General features: G+C 42.1%; 1 protein-coding gene across 6 annotated transcripts in view; it reads right to left on the bottom strand.

Annotated features, from left to right (window-relative positions):
- Positions 1-1,531: 1,531 nt before the first annotated feature.
- The window catches only part of DPP6 (dipeptidyl peptidase like 6), a 551,222-nt gene continuing 531,573 nt past the window's right edge, over positions 1,532-21,180 (bottom strand). For all 6 annotated transcript variants that reach the window (XM_032181652.1, XM_032181655.1, XM_032181650.1 and 3 more), the window contains exons 17-26: positions 18,670-18,717; positions 14,039-14,137; positions 11,573-11,642; positions 9,372-9,566; positions 8,635-8,689; positions 7,786-7,891; positions 7,254-7,312; positions 5,624-5,696; positions 5,451-5,524; positions 1,532-3,788 (exon numbers count right to left, since the gene is read on the bottom strand). In XM_032181652.1, coding sequence (XP_032037543.1) covers positions 3,642-3,788; positions 5,451-5,524; positions 5,624-5,696; positions 7,254-7,312; positions 7,786-7,891; positions 8,635-8,689; positions 9,372-9,566; positions 11,573-11,642; positions 14,039-14,137; positions 18,670-18,717 — 926 coding nt within the window. In that variant the 3' untranslated portion in view covers positions 1,532-3,641. The remainder of the gene's footprint in view (positions 3,789-5,450; positions 5,525-5,623; positions 5,697-7,253; positions 7,313-7,785; positions 7,892-8,634; positions 8,690-9,371; positions 9,567-11,572; positions 11,643-14,038; positions 14,138-18,669; positions 18,718-21,180) is intronic.

Genomic DNA, 21,180 nt, shown 5'->3' with positions numbered 1-21,180 from the left:
CTTCCCAGCAAAGGACTGAGCACCGAGCAAAGGATGCTGGCCAAGCATGAATTGGCCATTAGAACGAAGAATTGAGCTGGGCTGTGACTTACTGGGAGGGTTCACCAAGCTGCTTTATATTTCTTTCTACCCAGTCTCCAAGGGGGTGCTGGGTTTGCTTTCAGACCATAACCAAACCAAAGAGGAAGACAAAAAGATGAAGTGGGAAGAGGATTCAGGTCTTAGCAAGTGCCCTGAGCTCGGCTGGGAGCTTCTGATCTAGAGCCTGGGTAGGGAGAGGAAAATGCAAATAGGCAAGTAGCTGGCTCAGGAAGAGGCAATGATTAGCGAATCAGCAACTGAGATACTATGCTTTTTTCTGTTATGTTCTCTATTTTTTTTTCCCTTTCCCTGTTCTTTTGCAAATAGAAAACAGATAAGAAGTCCATAGCAGAAAGAACACCAAAGGGAGTGGGCATTTACCCAGGGCAAGCACTGTCCTTTTGGTCTCCCCCACTGAACACCCATTTCTCCCCACTGCTAACCACCCTCCAGTGGTCTTCCAGTGTGCATCCCATGTATCCTTTCTCCTTCACTCATGTTTTTCCTTCCTAACCTTCAGAGATGAGGCTTTCACTTGGCATGAACTCATGGGCAGAGAGCTTGGATGGGTTTATTTGCTCCATGCCTGAACCCACAGACAATTACAAACGTGGCTGGCTGCCTGGCTTTGCTAATTAGCTGCCAGCAATGCCTCATTTTTCCCTCTGTGGTTTTCTTCTGAATTAGTAGGGCACTGCTCATTAGCTCTCTCCCACTTCAGGATGCTACAGTTGAACATTATGGCATCCAGAAATGCCAGTTAGCTGAGGGTACGAGCTTGATTTGTTTGGACGATTAAAAAAATATTAGTTACATTTAGGTAATTAAGCAAAATAGCAGCAAAGCGATTTTGCACTAGCGCAAGCTGCCTGCCCTGTACCACTGCTAATGCTTCTACTTTCTGGTTGTTTTGGTAACAAAGATTAAATGTCTGTAATTGTTTCTTATATTTGCTGTGCAATATGTTTTTCCTCCTGTGAATCTGGTCCAGTCAAGGTGGCATCAGCTAGCAGGCCAGCACCGAAGGGATGCAGCAAGTCAGCATGATGGAAAACATCCTTTTCACCTTTGTGCCTCCGAGTGGCTACTTCAGAGCACGGCCTTGCAACGTGATTTAGTGTTTTAGGGTCAAAAGGGAGGGCCCTTACTTGTCCCCCAGGTCTTTCTGTGATAGTCACTGCTGTCCCTGCAGCCAGTGGAGCAAAACGGGCATACAAAAAAGCTCATCCCACAAACGTGTTTTCCTAAAAGCAGCCAGCACTTACGATGGTGACACCATTGACCAGGCTACAGGCAGAGTAAACGGTGCTGAGTATTTATTCATAAGGGCTTGTTTTCATTAAGCTCATCTATATCCTGGAGTTTGGGTTCAGTTCAGCCAGGGATAGCATGTCCAGCACCTCAACATTTACTTAAGTACTTAACGCTGAATAACAGAAGTAGCAACCAGGGTGGTAAAATAATGTTTTATTCCATGAATGAACAAACACTACCATGCCACATTCTAAAGTTCTTTCTACAAAAAGATTGTGGACAGAGCAGATTTTTACATTTCTCAGGTCAAGTTCATTTCAGGCTTTTGAGCCTGTTTAGTGTAGCAAAATCTGGACACGCAGCATTCTTGTTGTCTATTTGGCATTTTGCCGGATAAAGCAGATTTATACCGTAGTTCTTGTTCACGCAATGTCATTGCACTGTAAATTAAAGAAGATAATCAAAACCAAACCAGGTCATTTCTGTGGTTTATCAGTATATTTTTTTTTATGATGGTCAAAGTACAACCAACATTCAAAGCTTAAAATAATGGTAATAAAAAAGACACACTAAAGAACACAATGGAAACATCATCATTGCTGTCAGGATGTGAGTTTACCCACGGTACTATGTAAAAAGTAGAAACCGGCATTGACATTCAAGCTGTCAAAACAAGAAAAGAAATTACATTAATTGTTATATTTCCAAGCTAGTACTTCTAAAGAGTCCTGATCAGCAAAGAAGTGTTATCGCATGCAAGCTGAACACAAGACTAATATTGGATTGGGGACCTGACAAATAACTGACTTACATTCCTTTATATACAACAAAATGAAATATACAGTATTAATACTGGCTGTACATTTGGTCAGAATATTTTACAAGGAGTGACGCTAGCCAAAATTCTTATGATGTGGGAATGTGGAAGTGAATGAATGTTGGGTTTTGTTCTGAGAGCTGAAATATTATCACAAGAAGTTTTAAAATTTGCTTTGCACAGAAAATGTTCCAATTTTTTATTATTTTTTATTTTTTTAAATCTTGTATGCTTAGCAAATCTCGTATGAGCAGAAGAGATAACCAAACATGTTTGGAATGTGATAATCACCGACCTGGAATAAAACTAAGCCACAGACAGCATGTGCAATAAATCTGTGCATGTTGGTTCTGTTTAAATGGCTTTATGAGATGATCTGCTAAGTATCTGGTACAAATTCCTCCTACCAAAGCCTAATGTAGACTTTTCCCAACAGGCTGCCAATTAATTGTTCCAAATCCCGCCAAAATAAAGATAGGTTGTTACCTTTTCTGTAGTATCGTAAAAATGTCTCAATGGTCTCAATGTTAAGCTGATTCAGGCTATTTTTGTGCATATTCTTCAAGGATGCCAAAGAAAATGCTCAATCTTGCAAGCAAAGGCTGTGCTGGGAACACAAGGGTGAGATTTTTCTTTGCTTTAGTCTAATAGTTTTTTTTTTTTTTTTTTTTTTTTTTTTCAGTGGCTGGTTACCCTGACCCTCATTGCCTCTTTAGAACCCAAAGGTCTAAACTGAGTTGGTTAATTTGGAATATGTTTTTTCCCCATCCAGAACAAGCTGAGAAGCTAATAAGGTAAGCATGAGACCTAATGAAAACAGAAGTAAAAGTTATACAAAATTAAGAAATAATTACAGGAAGGTAAACATCAGCGTAACTATAGTGATACTTTGTACAATTGAATTTGTATGCCCTGTAGCAATGACAAACCTTCTGAACATGAGAAAGAGCAGGCAAGTATGCATGAATCATTATTCCTTAAGATAATTGTGCTGTAATTTTTCCATGTATTAGGTTAGATTTTATTTTATTTTATTCTGACACAGTGTGATGCTAACTATAGTAACCTAATGTGGATGATGGATTTCACTGCTACTGCTTGATTGCTTGAATGCAAAGGGACATCAAATCTTCCAGTCCTCAAAGCGGTTTCTTGGGGTGTTTCTTCAAGTCCAATGTCTTGCCACTTTCACACTAAAAGTCACTTTGTGGCAAACAAAGAGGGAAAAAAAAAAGGAAGAAAAAAAAAAAGAAAAAAGAAAAAGAACATGTTGGTTGTGATGGATTTGTTTCAGACAGCAGTTTCTGCTGAGTTCACCATGCTTAATGTTCTTCCATTTAGGAAGGAGTTGCTGTCAAGTAAAGCAGATGAGCTGCTTTCAGTTTTCTTTAAATACATGCTAACAACATAACATCTTTTTCTTCAGGAAAATGATCCAGTTGCATATTGTTAGAGAGATCTGCCTTGTGCTTAGCACGGACACGTGTGGTTAATCGTCGTCCTCCTCCTCTTTCAGGGGGGCTATTGGGAGTTTGTCCTGAACTTGGAAACACGCCACAAAGAAGTTGACAATGGAGTTGTACAAATGCTGCTGTAATGCTTCATTACTGAAGTAATGGCTTTCGTCGGGGTAAATCTGCAAAGGAACAAGGAAATGAACACTGTTAGGGGCTTAAAATCTCGGGAACGATCACTTGTATCTACAACTCAACTTGGCTTGCAAACCTGCTGCTCCTCCCTGGCACCACGTCTTCCTAAGGATGTGCACAAGGTCCAGGTTAATTCAGGCACTGCAGTGCTATGAGTGCACACTTACATCAAAAAAAACTTTTTTTTTCTTTTTTTTTTTTTTTGGAGGGTTTTCCATTCAATTCCATTATGAACAAGTTCAAGCTAAGCTGAATCAAACCACCTTTACAATAAAAGTAACAGTGTTTGCTCTGGTGCTTATGAAGACTTGAAAAAATCAGTGCAAATCTGTGGAGAGACAAGGAGCTCAGCTTTGCTGACAAAAATGATGGTTTTAAAAATAAATGTCATTAAGTAAAAAATTGAAACAAAGCTTGCTGGAAAAATGTTTAAGTAGAAAAAATGTGGAAACTCAAAATGAGATAGCTTAAGCACAACTTTCCATTTTAATGAAACAAGTAACTTGTGCACACACTGAAGGAAAGCAAAAGATGGTCATCAGCATTACTCGTTTAGATTGGGATAAGGGATGGAGGAAAATGCTTTTCTTGGACTGGATCCTTGCAGGTAGGACTGAGGTGTCTTACTACTCTGAGTACCTTGATTCCTTTCATCCCTGCCCATGGCAGAGGGGTTGGAACTAGGTGACCTTTAAGGTCCCTTCCAACCCAAGCCATTCTATGATTCTGATACACGATGTAGATCTCATGGCCCTCTATTCACTCCTCACCTAGCCCTTAAGGGGTGCCTAGCCCATCGGTGCCTTCAAGTTCCAAAGTGCCAATCCAATGCTTCTGCACTGGGAAATGTGCAGGGGCACCTTGCTCCTCTCAGGTCCCACCAAATCCATGCCATGCTTGTTCCTGAGCCCTGGTGTCCGTGCTCCATCCTACCTGCCTTTGGAGCCTGATGGAGTGAGTACAACTATACATGAAGCTCTGCAGAAGTGCAGCCAGAGGGAGCTGGTATTCAGTAAATCAAGTGTTAGTAGGCTTGGTCATTGCAAAGCAACCATCTCTACTGTGAGCTGTGGTCCCTGGCATGGTCTAGCCTGGGCTGGTCACACTCTCCTGGCTGTGGCTTGGGAGGTGGCAGAGCACAGGGACCATCCCCACCGCCTGTGGATTGCCTTGTTTTGGAAACTGAGCCTTCAATGGCATGGATGTGGGCAGTTCAGCAAATCAGAGCTGTAATTCTGCAGAAAGAGAGGCTTTCCAGACTGGTATATGTTGTTTGGGGATGTCAGATTTGAGCGACATTTCTCTCCTTAACTTTTTCCAGTTGATTTAATTTAGATCCCTTTTTATCTGTAATTCATCCTGAATTTAGCCAGTTGTTCCCACTGAAAGTTAACAGGCATCGATTCCTTAGAGATACATCTTGCAAAACCTAATTGACTCTAATTTAATAACTGTTCAACAACTGTCCAAACCAAAACAGTGGTATCAAGTAAGCACACAAATCCATCTGAACACATTACATGCCGATTCTGTTTCTACTGGCAGGCTGTATTTGCAAGTGGCTTTTCAAAGCTTGCTTCATAACAGCAGTTTGAGTTCAGATGGGGAAATAACTGTTCAAATATGAAAAAAGGAAACACATACTGTACCTGCAAGCTGTAATTAGCCTTTGCCCTAATTAGGTGTGTGATAAGGTCCGCAGTATGCTGAAAATGGATTTTTTCTGTAAAAACAGATTAGAATCATTAAAGAGGCAAATTTAATTAAGAAAAATCAAAGCCATCCCAAATATATAATGAGTGCAAATGATAGGCTAACTTACCATCAGCAGTAGCATGAATGATCAAAAATGTCTGTTCCTTCAGTAATGAGACTCTGTGTGCTAATTTGGTGATCTGTGAAGGTAAAGGTTGCAATAAGATTAAAACTCTTGCAAGAAATTAGCAATTTATATGGGAGGAATAGAAGCACTTAATTCCATTTGATACTTGATCACAAGGATAACAAGCAGGCACCAGCACAGCACATTCTCTCAGCCACTTGAAGAATTGTTCTAGAAGTAAAATAGACTCCCACTGCTCCTTCCAGGCTCAGCACCAGCAGCAGGAAGAGGTCAGAGACCCTCATCTGTTCTGAGGCTTTCATGTTCACCAAAAGCCTGAATTGCAAAACACATGGAAAAAGTCAAAGTGAATTTCCAGTGAATATGAAGCACTGACAAAAAGGATGCCCAAGTGCATGTGCCTAAGAGTTCGTCAGCGAGCTGCAGTGACTTTGGTATGGTTTGAAAGCTAGCCTTGATGAGCTTAGACAGACCAAGGAAGGATCTGATGCTAAACTCAAGTGTCCACTGCTGAGAACAATTTTGCCCCCAACCAACTCTCAACTGTACAGGGGAAATACAAATCTGAGTGACTGCAAATACTGCACTCTGTATGGACTTAACAAGAGTTTGCAAATTTTTCATGGGCAGACTCTGGTCTTCCTGATTCTCTTAGACTTAATTAATGGGTTCTCTCATCCTCTGATTGCTGTGCATGATATTTAAGTTTTTTTTACTGTGTATGACCATATCTGGTGCTTTGTTCTCCCTCCATATGGCTCCTTGCTTTCTGCTCCCTTGGTCTGGACTTATGTGGCCTTCATAAAGTTCATGTCAGGTCTATGGGATAGGAACAGTTCTTTCTCCCTAAGCAATTCATGGTACAACTGCAGCATCCAGGAGAAGTGAATCAGTTAGGGGCCATGGCTGGGGCAGTGCAGTGTTCTGCGAAGTGCTCAGGGGCTGTTCCTAGCAGTTATCTCAAGTCAACCCAAAATACCATTATTAGCTAAGGCCAACTTCTCGATGCACAAAGAGCAAGTGGCAATTCAAATTTCTCATTTCTGTAATATTTTCACTTGCTTTCACTGCTCCTTACCTGCCTTCAAATTTCTAAAAGAACAAAAAAGAATTTACCATGATCTGAAGATCACCAGTGCAAAGTGTGAGACAATGAATTCAGCATCTGGATTACCAGCAAAAAGCCTCCGGTGAGGTATGCAGGAGGCTCTATGACTTCTCCTTAAGAAAATGGGTCTAAAATTACACTTCAGCAAGAATCAAATTGTGAAAACCATTGGGATGAACTTGAATGGAGGTTGTGACATTGTGGCCATTTGGGCACATCCGAGTTACTCAGGCTCAGTTCTTTCAATCAGGAAGACTGGAATATCTATATTTACCCAATTGAGACAGGTGGACATGAAGGTTAATCAATAAAAAATGTATCCATTATTACTAGCAAGACAACAAAAGCAGTAACCGGGCTTAATGATACCTCTCTGCCTTTTAAATAAAGGAAGTTTTACTAGTGAGTCCAGTGCGCATCCATGCTCCCTCCACAGAACAGGAGGAAGAGTTAAAACCCCGTTCATGTTTTCTCAGGGAAATGTATTGTCCATGCAGTTACCTCATATGCTCTGTTATCAATCCCGTGCAAGCCCAAGTATCTTTCAGAAAATGCTGAAGCTTGAAAAGAAATAAAGAAAACACCTGTCAGTCACTGGTGCACCAAGATGCTGGTGCTCCTGAGTCAAACGCTGCAGATGCTAATAAAGCATTTAATTTATGGCATAGCTTTAATGACATGGGACATATTTCTAAAACTGCAGGGGGAATTGTCTCTGGGAGAAGGGAGCACTGTGTGCATGGGGAATTAATGGGTAGAGAGAACACAGGGTGGGTGGGCAGCTCCCATAGATGGCAAGGAGGAGCTCACACAAATGGATGGGTGAGGCAAGGAGGAGACTGTACAAGGCACAGGTAGAGGTTGGTGACAGCAGTTGGAGAGTTTAAAGGGTTTATAGCTTTACAGCTAGTCCTAAGGAGACACACAGTGCAAAAAATAGGTAGGATCTTGGGAAAGAAAGAGAAGGTAACTGGGCAAGGGTAGGGTGGGCACACCATTAGCGGTTGGAGAAGGGCTCTGGGATGGTGCTTACCGTATAATTTGAAGTCTGTCAGTGGGGAAAGAGCAGCTCCGCAGGCAAAGACTTGGTTCTCTTCCCCAGCTGGAAGCATGTAAGTGCTCAGGTAGCCGCCGTAGTCCTGGAACACAAACAGGGCAGGGACATCAGCAGTCAGGAGACTGAAGTCAGGAGGCCTGTGTGCTTCTTTTCAACCCACGTCCTGACTGTAGGTCTGCTCAGATACATTACTTCTCCAAAACGTCCTCTCAGCATTTCGTTATTTAAAGTGGACATCACAATTTTGGTGTCTGTTAATAATTCCCTGCAGAGATGCCGCTGTATGTGCAGCTCTCGTCACCCACTCCAAGCCTGTATCTCCCACAATAAACAATTTCTACTCACAGTCCCATTCTCATTTCAAATCGTGTGTACTTTGCAATTGCTGTTTCCCAGCCGGGCACACTCTGGGGCGCGAATCAGCCTCAGAAATCAATATTGTTGTTGTACATTTGTACAACACAATCTAGATCTGCCCACACTCCCAGAGGCCTTAAGGGATGAGATGAAAATGAAATGAAAGCTTGCAAGGGGAAAAAAAAATAATTAATTAACTGACTGTTTTTCTGGCAAACAGTAGTTTTATGCACTTATAAGTTAATTTAAAAAACAAACAAACCAAAAACAACAAAAAAGTTGATGAATACATTGATAAAATGACAGCTTTCATAATCAGCTTCTCTGGGCAAGAAGCAGTCTTTCTCAAAAATAAATAATAATAACAAAAAGTCACTTCTGACATGTTCAATAAATCAGGGTTTAGCTCAGCTGCTTAACCACATCAGCCAACCCAAAGAGCGTAGAGGAACAACAGGAAAATGTTACCTTCCCAAACACACCAACTCGCATTTTGTCAATATAATGCTCCTTCAGCATTGTCCTAGAATATAAGAGATGAGAAACTACGAGTTAAAAACAGTTTTCCCTTAGATACGGCAAAAGTAGTGATTTAAAGATTTTTATTGGCTTGAACTTGGGGTGGCCTCAGAAAAAAAATGGTGCAGACAGTGTAAATTCCTGCTGCTGCACGCTGCTCCCATGCGAGCCTCAGTTCGATTTAATCTTATGACCTGTTGTGCTGGATTTGACCGAGCAATGGCAACAAATAACCTGCCCTACTTCTGAAAGCCATAATAAAACTGCTGCTGTTACACTATGCTGGTAGTGTTCTTAACATGATTATGCTCAGAGTATATCTAAAAATATGACAGGACTCACCATTTAGAGTTTTGCAGTATTTTTTTTTTTAATGTTATAAAAAGTGTGAAGGTTTAAAGATTATTTTTTTTTTCCAACTGCCAGCCCAGAAAATTAATCCATGAGTTGATATTCCAGCTTACTTGTGACTGTACAGAGCTAAAAATAAATGGGCTTTGAGCATGTGATGCAGATAAGTGTGCTCTAATTTAGCTCTTTAAGGGTTGTTCTCCCCTGTCTGCAATGCTGGAATGGGCTCCCTCTCCCATGTGCCACTGCTTGGTCACTGATGGAAGTGGGACTAATGGGAGCCTTGGGTTAATTGCTAGCTACAAATTAAGTTCTTCAAGAGCAGCGTCATTCACCGGACAGCTTCCAGCTGGTCCTTCTCTTCCAAAAGGCCCAGCCTCCTCTTAACCTCGTGCAAGAGCTTAGTGCCTTGGAAGCCACTCCCACGGCCGTCGAACTTGAGCACGATGGCGTTGTGCGAGCTGACCATCACGCTCTCCCACGTCACCTCGAACCTCTCCGTCACGATCTGGCTGCCGGGCGTCCCGTCCCTGAAACACAGACAGGCATTAAGCAAAGGGGCAGAGCTCTGAGGAGCAAAAGCTCTTCCCGTGGGCTCGCGGGGTTGGGCAGTGCAGGACTGGGGAAGGGGAGAGCAGCCTCTGTGATGGCGAGGCGCAGGAGGCTGGTGGGGTGGGCTGGGGCTTGAGGCTGGGGTAGAGGCTGTGGGGGGGAGTTCTGAACTTCGAACACCCCGAATAAGTACACCACTAACTGGGCAAGACTCCTGTGAGTTATCCAGGACAGTGATGCTCTGGAGTTTTCCCTGTTTGCAGCTCTGATTTAGGTATTTCTCTACCGTGCCCAATGATGGGGTGTTTCTGGTGGGGGTTTGATGTGAGCAGCCTGGCTTGGGGCACTGCCAAAATGTCTTGGATGAAGCCTGCAGACATCAGTTCTCCTTTCCTTCATGGGCAAGTGTTTGGGTTTCATTTCCTGACCCCATTCACCCAGCTCAGCCCTTCCCTCTCCTGTGGGTTCCTCAAGAGTAGCTGTAGATGGGGCTGTCACTCACATATCCATTTATTGAGGCAAGTGCAGAGGGTAAGAGCACTTCTACAAGTGGTAAAAAATGCCCAGGTTGCCCCCAGATCGGTGGGTAAGGGGAATATGTGGGCAAGACTCCCTCCTCACCCTTCTGCTCAGAGCCTGTCCCTGCACAAGGGAACTGCCTCAAGAGATATTGACCCCACTTCAGCCAGAGAGCTCAGGAAAAAACAAGAGATGATGATGATAAGAAGTAATATCTTAGGACTGCAATTACTGTAGAGCTGTTGGCGCTCCCACACACTTCGTGTCCTTTTTGGGGGGTTCTTGGGGACATCAGACAAGCTGTTGCAGGTTTTTAATGTTCATGTGACTTCAGTAATCTGCATTTATTCAGGCGAGACCCGCGCGCATCCAGCTTCAGAGGCAGCCTAATCAAGTGCTGTTAGCTTGATGAGTACCAATCTTCCTCAAGCACTTGTATAATGAAGTACATTTTCTCTGCAGTAATTCTGTGATGTAACGACGTGCTTATTGCGGTGGTTTTGTCCTTCATCGAGGGAAGCACAGGGTGCTGTTCAGGCATTTATCCGATGCTTTCCCTCCTACATGGGGCTTCTCTGCTGCAGGGTGTCCCCTGGCAGGGAGTGAGAGATGCAGTGGGATGCAGCGGGCCAGGGAAGTTCCTCCAAGGTCAGTCAATTGCCACCTGGGGTTTCTTTCCAAATTGCCATAAAACCCTCAGTTCTGCATAGTATTATTGCTAAATGTTGCATAAAGAGGTACCCATCTGCTATGCCTGCCAGGAGGAAATCCTACCTGCCTAATATAAATGCTAAAATCGTGGAGGTCTTCAAAGGCACCATGGAGGAAAGCAGGATGCTCCTCCTTGTGTCCTGGGAGACCTAGCTCCTGCTGTGGATGGGAAGAAGCTGGAGCTGTTTACTGAAATCCTTTTATTAAACATGGAGGGAAAGAATCAGGGCAGAGCTTCTCCTGGATCAGATCCCTGGTGCTAGATCTCCTGCTGGCCCCAGTCGAGCTCTCCCAACCCTTCTCGAAGCAGGTGCTGCAGCCTTGCACTTAACAGGCTGCTCAGCCAGAGGGAGGTGCATCCACCTAACCAGCTGAGTGCCCATGCACCAGGACAGAAAGTTCATGGTTTTATTCTTTTATTCCTCCTCCCTCCCCTTTCTGCCACCAAAATAGTTGAATGGTGAGTGTATGTGCATCAGCTGCACAAAATCCTATAATGTGCTCTGTAGGATTTGATTAGGGCACCTTCCAGGGAACAGAAACCCTTGGCCCAAACACAGGAGAGAAGGATCCTGCGTCCAACTTTGCCCAACTCTGACGTGAGGCACTGGGTAGGGACCAATGTGATGGACTAAGGTGCTAAACAGGCTGGCACTCACTGTACAAAACATATCTTAAAGGGCTCTGGTCATGTTTGAAGCTTCCACGCTGCCCTAATAATGTGAACAGAAACAAAAGAAGAGCAAAAACTTACACAACCAAAAGCAAGGGATAGTGCGCTGTGTCTGAAAAGGTTGCTGGCTTTAGGATCTGCATTGGCAATTCTAGGCAAAAAAAACAACAACAATAAAAAAAACAACAACAAATGACAGCATGCCTTTAAGTGTAGGAAAGCTGACATAACGATAATACATATTTCTGGTGTTTTGGCTGCTTATGAACAGGAACAAAACGGCATTTCATCAGACGCGCTGGTAAATAACACCTTCGGAGCACAGATGTTGTCAATGAAAAGACTCATATTATAGTAGCCGAGGTGACAAGAAATGTAAATCGAGAGTAGAGAGTGTGCTGCTCAGTCATGCATCACTTTTACAGCATTCAATTAACATCTGGCAATAGCTATAATTTTCCTTTTTGGCAGCTGGATGAGTGACACAGCCAGGAATCAATATTTCAGGGCAGCAGAGGAGGGGGGAAATAGGCAAGGAAGATGATAGTTTAAGATCCAATTAAGTGCGGCGGGTGGGGGAGAGAATAGGATTTATGTATATATATTTATTATTATTATTATTTTCTGTAGTGGTGTGAAGACACGTAAAGAAACATGTATTTTAATCCTAGTTTTTAGGAGGCTGAACTATGCTATGAAACAGGAGGTAAAGGTGCTGGAGCCTGGATAGCTGGGCTGGTCCTGAACCAACCAACAATAGTGGGAGACGCCCGAGGTCTGTGTGGCATGGTGACACTCACCAAAGCTTCTTTTAACTGCTTTTGACGGCCTCTTATTGACAGCTGAACACGCTCCCTTACGAATGCTTTCCACATTAACGAGAGCACATTTATTTTTAAAATGTTAACTACAATCCAGATTAGCAAAGGCCCAGCAATTAAATCGGTATTAGGAGCATTTTCAATAGATTAATACACAGATTAGCCGCGTGGTTTAAGTGGTTTGCTTTGCAATCATTGTCTGACACTCCGACTAATTAGTTATTCCATCTGAATGCTAATGGGCTGCAAATTGGATCAATGGCCCAGGGACAGCCAAAAAGGCCATCACTTGACTTTAAATATAAATAAGTGCCACAGGCAGCGTTCCCAAGGCTGATCAGCCCACGGCTGTGAAAACACGGGGCGGACATGAGAGCAGCCATGCTGCTACAGCCTGCTAGTATTTATTTATTATACACACATGCATATTTGGTTAAATGAGCAGAATCCAGCTTCAATGATACCCGCAGGTAAGAAATTTAGCATCAGTCGGAGTCATTCATCATCAGCTGCCACTATCAGTACGAGTTGGCTTACGGATGGGATAGGCATCACCTTTCAACAGGCTCCTCCACCTCCTTCTGCCCATAAAGCCTGGAAGTGCGTCTGCTCTCGTTATTTTATGCACTGGGTTTGTGTTCCTAATGCCAATGTGGCAAGCAGAACATTTTTGGAGTCATTATTATCTTTTTCAAATGGTAACTGCTTCTCAGCCTTTGTTCCACACTTTTATAACACCTGGTAATGGTCAAAATTAGTATCGTGACCATCAGTCACGCCTCGCTGCCTTCCTTTCATTGCACCCTGTCTGAGAGGTGTGCTGATTTTTGGCATGGGAAATATGAACCCAGGTTCCTTAGCTGTATGTTTTTAGAGCTACCACCAGACACACAAACTGGGATTTTGGGGAGCCTTTGCACAACCTTGACTATGTGGATTTTCCACACAGGGTATGTGCTTACAGATAGAGCAGATAGTTTTTAGGTTGCTTAAGGTGCAGTTATAGGCAGAAAATTCTTATGCTTTGCCTGTTTGCCAGTAGGTTTTCCTTCCCTTTGTCCTCTTTGGCATACAGATACATGGGGAATAGTTATACAAATGGAACAAACAATGCACCAGCTGCTGATATAAACTGCTCCGAGTTTCTGCCTTCTCTACTCCAGATGAAATCTCTCTTGGCTTTTGTTGTAAAGCTGATTTTTTTTTTCAACCCTATCAAATGATATAGCTTTCTCAAAGACTCCTGAATGACTTCGACAGGCAGTCATGTTCATTCACTGCAGTTCAGTATTGTATACTGAAAGGCAGTCACAGCTGTAGCTGTGTAGCCAGCAAGCACATACAGTAATTCCACTTCACACTCATCTTAAATAATAAACCAGTCCAGCTAAGGCGAACGCCCTGAACAATGGGGGCACCACACCGTGTCATTTCCCAGAGTGGATTTTCCTCTATAAAGAAAACTTTTAAAGAAAAGGAAAAAAAAAAAACACCACCCAACCCCATTATTTTGCCTTTCTTCAGCTGCATTCTCATCAAATCCTGTCTCAGTAATAACTTCCTTATGTAGCACCTCCTAAGAGAGTGCTTTGCAAACTGTGTGAGTTTATTGAGAGCCAAAGTAATTTTTCCTCCTGCCAGTCTGGGCAAGATGACTGTATCATTTCACAGCAATAGTAGTTAAAAAGAAAAAGAAAAAATAAGGAAGAGGAAAAATGCTACTTACTGTAATCATCTATCTTGATTTCCATGTATTCTACTTTAGGCATTTGCCTGTCATTTACTGTCAGCTGCACATTTTCATTTACCTCCAGCTCAAAAATTTCTGAAAGAAGAAGGACAAGATCACAAAAACTTCCAGCATTGTTTATGAAAATGCATGCTGGCATTTTATAGCCACCTTAGTAATTGTAACACAACTTTCCTAATGGAAAATTTCTTACTAGTTATATCCTCCTCACAAACATCTAATTTAGCAAAGTCTTTGAAATCTATTCCAGATTATGGAATGGAAAAAAACTGTATTCCTTGAAATCAGTGACATTAAGTGGATTTATAGCAGATGAGAATGTGACCACCTGTGTTGAGCTAGGGTTACAGAGCGATATCTACCTGCCATGTAAATCTAGAGGTCAAAGGTAGAGGTACTCAAGTCTGTGGCCAGGATAGACACAATAAATGGGTAAAGGGAGGAGACCTTAGAGTGCTTCAGGACAAGGTTGTGGTGCTATGCATGAGCAAGTGCAGGGGAAGGAAAGCGATGGGCAGAGATGAGGGGTGAGAGACCATAAAATATTGCAACTTTGGGTTTGGGAGCAGTCTTGGTTTTCAGGCCATGTTTCAACAATTGTTTGTTTTGCTTGTGTCTCTTATCCAAGGACTCTCTGGGACTGAAGTAAGGAGTTCCTTCCTTCTTCCCAAGACTTAACCTTTATCACCCATACCTTGGCCACATGCTATACCCTCTGAGCATCTTCTAGCAACAGCAGCCACCTCCAGGAACAGATAGAACAAGTCCTTCTCATTTGGCAAGGAAAGGGCCCACCTTGTGGACACATTTCAGGCTGTAAGTCCTAGGTGGTGGGAAACATCTCCCGGTGAAGATGAGGCTCTGGGCCCCATGGGGATGGATTCAGGCATGGGATGATCCTGGCTTTGGATCCTGGTCCTGGGAGCCCCTTGCAGGGCTGGGTTTGAACCAGGGGGGTCCAGAGCATTGTTTCTGCAGTGTGAACCCAAGGAGGGCTTCACACCAAATTACGTGTTTCATTCTAGCTTCCCCTTAGAAACACACCAACAAATAGATGTGTAATCCTAACTCTTCCAATAATACCCAGGGTATGCGATAAACATGCTCTCATTGCCCATCTCTGCTATAAAGGCAGGCACACCACAAAAAACTGCCCTTCCCATTAGCACGTTTTCCACGTCTTTCAGCAAGAGTCAATCGGTTCCCTGCCTATTCACCCTGCTTCTGAAAAGCCTGGCTCATCCCTATTGAAATCACAACCCCCACAAAAGTGCCAGAGCAACAGCCTATTACGTTTAGTTAAATATTAAGATTCTCATTTAATTACGGCACACACAAGTAGCTTTATCAGCAGAAAGGGGCCTGCCACGTAAGGGAATTTAGTCAAGCCGTTTTATTTGTTCATATAATTGCATCCTCAGAAAGCCAGGAAGACTGTGGAGGAAATAAAAGATTGGCATATCTCCTAAAGGACTTTCTTTTCTGCTTGAGGACCACAGGGAGCTTGAATCTGTGGAGTACAAATGGTCATTGCTTAATTAAATGTAAGCACACTATAATATTCAGTGCAACTCACTATTATCAGATTATTGCAGAATACAGAGGCAAACTCCCTGTATAGGGTAATGGGCTCACATTAAATAAGCAAAGCCAGTAACATGCAACTGTCAGTTGCCCTTTATTCAAAAGCAAAAGAATGAGGTGAAAAAAAAAAAAAAGGAAGCAAGAGAAATGCTAATTATATGCAGAAAATCATGAATTTCAGCAGGGGTTGCGTTCTGTGCATGACTAGACTGAGCTCTCTATGTAATAAATACCACACAAATATATCTGTCAAAATAAAACTAGTCTCAGTGTGCCTTATGTTACTTTTTCCAGTCTTTCATTCTCTCTTTTTTTTTTTTTTTTTACAGTATCCATCATTTTTTCACCCATTTGTAAAGCTATACAGAAGCCTGTGACAGAGTTCATGAGAGCACTATCTTCTACATGCTGTTATTGTGAGGCATCTCCATATCTATTGTAAAATTATTGTGTTTAAGGGGAAAAAATACAAAAATGGGTGGAGAGGAGGAAGACATGGCAGCATTAGGGACTGCATGTTTTGGACCTGCGTGGATGGAATTAGCTCCTGTAAGAACCCAGATTCAGGAATGATGGGTATGGCATTAGTCAGCCTTTCAGTCCCACTGATCTTGGTTTGTACAGATAGCAACAAACTAGAAAGTCTACTTTACAATAAAGAAGCTTACTTGGAAGGTCCCCCTATCCTGAAAATAATTGCCTGCATCCTCTGACAGAAAAAAAAAAAAAAAAAAAAGTAAGAAAAAATTATCGATGGCCAAGCAGTATTGGATGAATGACTTCTGAATGGCCCACAAGGCACGAAGGTTGCGTCAGAGGTAGTGAGTCAGTCATTAGCAAGGAGCTTGCGTGGTTGCAAGACAGAGGTCAGAAATCCTGCTGCTATGTCCCTGTACAGAGACTGAGATATGAGCAGCCACCCGTGTAGAGATTAAAACATTAGGAGTTTGCAATTTGCTTTCAGTGTTACTTAAAAAAGCAATTTTTGTATTTTTGTTGACTAGAACAACTGTACATGTCAATTTTTGCTATTTATAGCAGAAGTAGTTTAAGAAGGGAACAAAACTGTGATAATAATAATAATAATCCCTCCACAATTGGCTCTGCCTCTGTTCTGGTTCTTTTTCCTGGTGGGCTCTGGGTACAGGGGTACTCTGAGCTGTCCCCTGCCCCACTCCCACCAGCAGCAATAACACGAACAAGCCCTGGCACCACACTCAGCTTTGTCAAGGCACTTTGACCCTTAAAATTGCAGACCAGAGGGGAAACTGAGGCACAAGGAAATAGATCCCTGTCACCCGATAAATAAGGTAACAGCAGATAGCTTAAGCCATGGTCCTTCACTACTTTGCTTGGGCAGAATAGATACCTGTTGCCTCCCCTACAGGATGGTCCAGCAAGATACTGCTTTAACCTGACTCGTTCCAGGACGCTGCTAATTTTTGTGCATGCCATTCTTTGCAAAGGAACACTTCAGTTTGAACAAATTAAAGTTAAATGTGCAAAACATCTCCTTAACTGCGTCAGACGCTGTTGACACTACATGGAACACTATTGAGCATTTCTATTTGAACAGCAAGAATACAGTATGCTGCAAATCTGATTTTAAAATTGATTAAAAAAAAAAATCAATTAGAATTTGGGATTGGACTCTACATATCCTGTTTACAAGCCAAACTTTTCTAGGTGTAGTAAGGGCTTGAAATGGATGTTGCCAACAGGAACTGAGAAAAGAAGCAATAATGTCATGCACAGAAACTGTGTAAAGCAGGTGGAGCTCATGCTTTTTTTTCCCTACATGTCCTGGTGTCAGAGGATTCTTTCTTTTCACCTTCAATGGGAATGAATCAGCTCAGCATTTCACAGAAAACATTTAGTTTGGGGGTGAAATTCCCTGGCTTGCTCTGCTCCTTTGCAGATACAGCAGCAGGGTGTTGCTGTAAATCCAGCTAAGCTAAACTGATACCTGATAAACAGATACGGCCACATACTGAGCAGCTAGAATAAAGCTGTTACTTATTATTTCTATCACAGCAATGCCCAAAGGCCTTAATTGCAGGTTAATGCTGAGCTAAATGCTACATTAAAATGACAGGAAAGAGTTTCCTACCAAAATGAGAGGGGCAGACAAATGGTGGTTTCAGGTGAGACTCAGTCCCACCTCCTGCTATGAAGTCTCTGAGGGTCATGAGAGACCTGACTAGCTGGATGTCCCTGCTATGCTGATTTTGGGTAAAAACAGATCTTTCTGGTTAATTTGAATTGGTACAGGCACGAAAGAGGAGCCCCAGCACCTTCGTGGCTCTCTGGGTTTTGCAGGGAGTCCCAGTAAGTCTGGCAAATGACCGTACAAAGATTTTGGGGTAGAAACCTGTATTTGGAATAAATCCATCTTCACGCTGGTATAGGTGAGAATCACGAGCATAAAAACAGTATGTCCAAATAAATAAGTGCCACAACACCCATGATCAGAAAGGAAAACTGGCAGGGGTACTACAAATTGAGGGGCTCACACTCCTGCTCGTTCTTTCCCTCAACCTGGTAATTCATATCAGGGTGGCTTTTCAAAATCAGACATTGAACTAAATATTTCTTTATTTTGGGGAGAACATGAAAGAAAAAATGTGAAAGACTGACAAAAAGAAGAGAGAGACCTGGAGTGTACATTTTTTGAGAAAGCTGATAACAAATGACATTCACAAATCACCACCCTTTTATGCATAACAGCAAGATGTTGTGGTTCTAATATTTTAAGAACAACTTTTTTTTTTTTCTACAGAAGCTTTTCAGAGACACACACCTATACCCATGGGAATCCAAATGGACAATTTAAACTGCAGCCAGGGGCCTGAGAGAGTCCACAGCTTGAAACTAGGGTCTGGCTGCCTCTGACTTGCAGAAGACTTGCATTTAGGCAGAGTCCAGGCTCCCCCCTGATGCAAATTTACCAAAGAGCAGCTATGCCTCAGTGTCCTGCCTGGCTACCTTTCTCTGAAAAATACAAGACACAAGCCCATTCTTACTCTGTGTGTCGGTTGTGTTGTGAACAGTCACCATCGGAACCCGTGGACCTTGAAAAGAAGAAGAAAACAGCACAGTTAAATAACTACCGACGTGCACACATCCCCACGTGAACCCGGTTTTGAATTCCACGCAGCTGAAGCCTCCCGAGAATTGCTTACCATGCAAGAGTAATCTAAAAACCAAATCACCCAGGTATTAGAAAGATTCCATGAATAAATGACAGTGCTGTAGACTTGAAGACATGTGAGGTTTCAAAGCCCTTTCCCAACGGACCACTAAATGCATCTTTCCCTAATTTGTAAACATTATAATTAGCACAAACACAATTAAATCACTTGCTTTTTAAATTATTCTAATGACACACAAACATCACAGCACAAAGCATTTACATTTTATATGCCACGGATAACTGTTGCCGTTTTGTAAGCTTTTTTTTTTTTTTTTTTTTTTTTAATGAATTAAATACCAGTTTGGCTCTTACACTGAAAAAGACCACATATGCTGTCTGAAAAATGCAGCATTTGGGTACTGAAATCAGTTAGTATGATAAAAAGAGGATTATCATTACTATGCAATGCACACGGATGAACAACAGAATTCATTGTCATGGGATGCGACAGATTCTAGGATGCTGTGGTCTTTAGCACAGACTGCTGTATGATGCTATAGTCTTTAGCACAGTAGTCTGGATTCAAATTCCAATTCAGAAAGTCATCAAGTGGCTGACTGTTAGACAAATGGGATGATAGCTGAGATTAAGTTAATTTTGTAGCTGCTCTGCTCAGCTTTTATTTATTTATTTATTTATATTTTCCAACAGTCAACTGCCAGTTGCTCTTAAAGACAGCACGTCGGGCCAAAAGGAGCTTTGGTCTGACCCTGAACAGCTACTCTCAGGTTACTATCATGCCTGCTCATAGCTTTTCCAACAGGTTTGTACGGCTCAGGAAGGTGGAAGGCACACCTCAATGATCACGATGATAACCTCAGAGATAGTGGTTATCTGGTTTTCCTTTCCTTCTCCCCAAAACATGATGCAAAGGCTGAGCTGTATGGGACTGACTGGCACATGGTGGGAAACATCCCTACACCCAGCAGATGCCAACACCTGGGACATCTGCCACTGTGCATCCTAGTGGTAGGGTTCCTCTTGTACCTCCTGTCAGCATTTTGGGGTCAGTCTGGCTTTGTGATGAGGGAGGGCAGAATCTGGAGCTGGCTATACAACGGCTCCTGGGGAAAAGGTTGTTGGAAATGGTGGTTCTGACTTTCTTGGGGCTCTGGCATTCTGGTGATCTGGGGACCCTGCAGCTGGACTGGGCTGAATATCAAAAAGAAAAGGCCTTTTCTATACTTCAAAATTAAGGCAGTTTAAAGGGGCCTGATACTCATTGGGATTCCAGCCCTGACTTTGGTTTCTAGCCATTGTGAATTTTCTTCAGCAACAATCAGATTCTTGTATTTACCTCACCTTCTTACAACTGCAGCCAAGTCAGTATAAATCACAGAGAGAAACACTGAGTGCTTTAATTGCCAAGATTTAGCTAAATTTACCTTTCTACTGCTGATATACATTGATATGTTGACCATATTTATATATCAATCTGCCCTGCTTTTTCTCTGCAGTCCCAGAAACAAGCCTGCTGGAAATATAACAAACCTAATAAACAATTCATCATGGGCATGATAAAATCATCACTGAAAATGAAAGGAAACCTCCCAAATGTCTTCATCAGAGCTACCGCAGTCCTTTAATTAACACAAGAATGCCTAATAAAAAGAAAGGAATAAAGAGAGAAATATAATGGTATAATTCTTTTATTTTCTAATTTCTTTTTTTTTCTTGTTAGCACCAGGAAAGCTGTTAGAAAATAATAAATAAAGAAAAAAGCCAGTGTGCCGTTTAGAAAACTCCATGTATTATATATTGTGTTTAGTTAGTCTCTCACTACCTCACTGTCATCTCCTAAGATTAATATTTTCAAGTGAGGTTCCACACAAAGATATTCATTTTGAAACAATATAAATATCAAATCAAAATATTTTTAAATATACATAAATATCCTTGAAAAAGTAGACTTTAGAGTTGCTCAGTTTTTATTTTTCAACAAATGAGGAAAAATGATACAGACAAATGTAGAGTGTAATCATCAGGTTTGTGTCAGTTTAGCCTTGTGAGCAGGTTGAAGCCCATCAAGAATTTTATTTTTTTTTTGGAATGATGTAAACTCCTAATTTCAATGCCAATTTTTAAACTAAACTATCCTCGTTACTTGCCATACTATGCCTTTTGATGCACAAACACCAAGAGTCTTATAACACATGCATGTTGAGTGCCTAACACCTGACAGGGAAAGCACAGAACTCTTGAAATTAGAAAGTGTATATTCATTAGCTGCCTCCCGTACTTTATTTTTAAAACCTGTAACGGTGTGACAGTCCCATTACACATGCCATCTGGTAAGTGCCATCCACTCTCATTTGCAGATCCGAGAGTGGAACCTTGTCTG

This window comes from Aythya fuligula, chromosome 2, assembly GCF_009819795.1.
Source record: "Aythya fuligula isolate bAytFul2 chromosome 2, bAytFul2.pri, whole genome shotgun sequence".
Classification (NCBI taxonomy): Eukaryota; Metazoa; Chordata; class Aves; order Anseriformes; family Anatidae; genus Aythya; species Aythya fuligula.
This window is presented reverse-complemented; position numbering and strand designations above follow the sequence as displayed.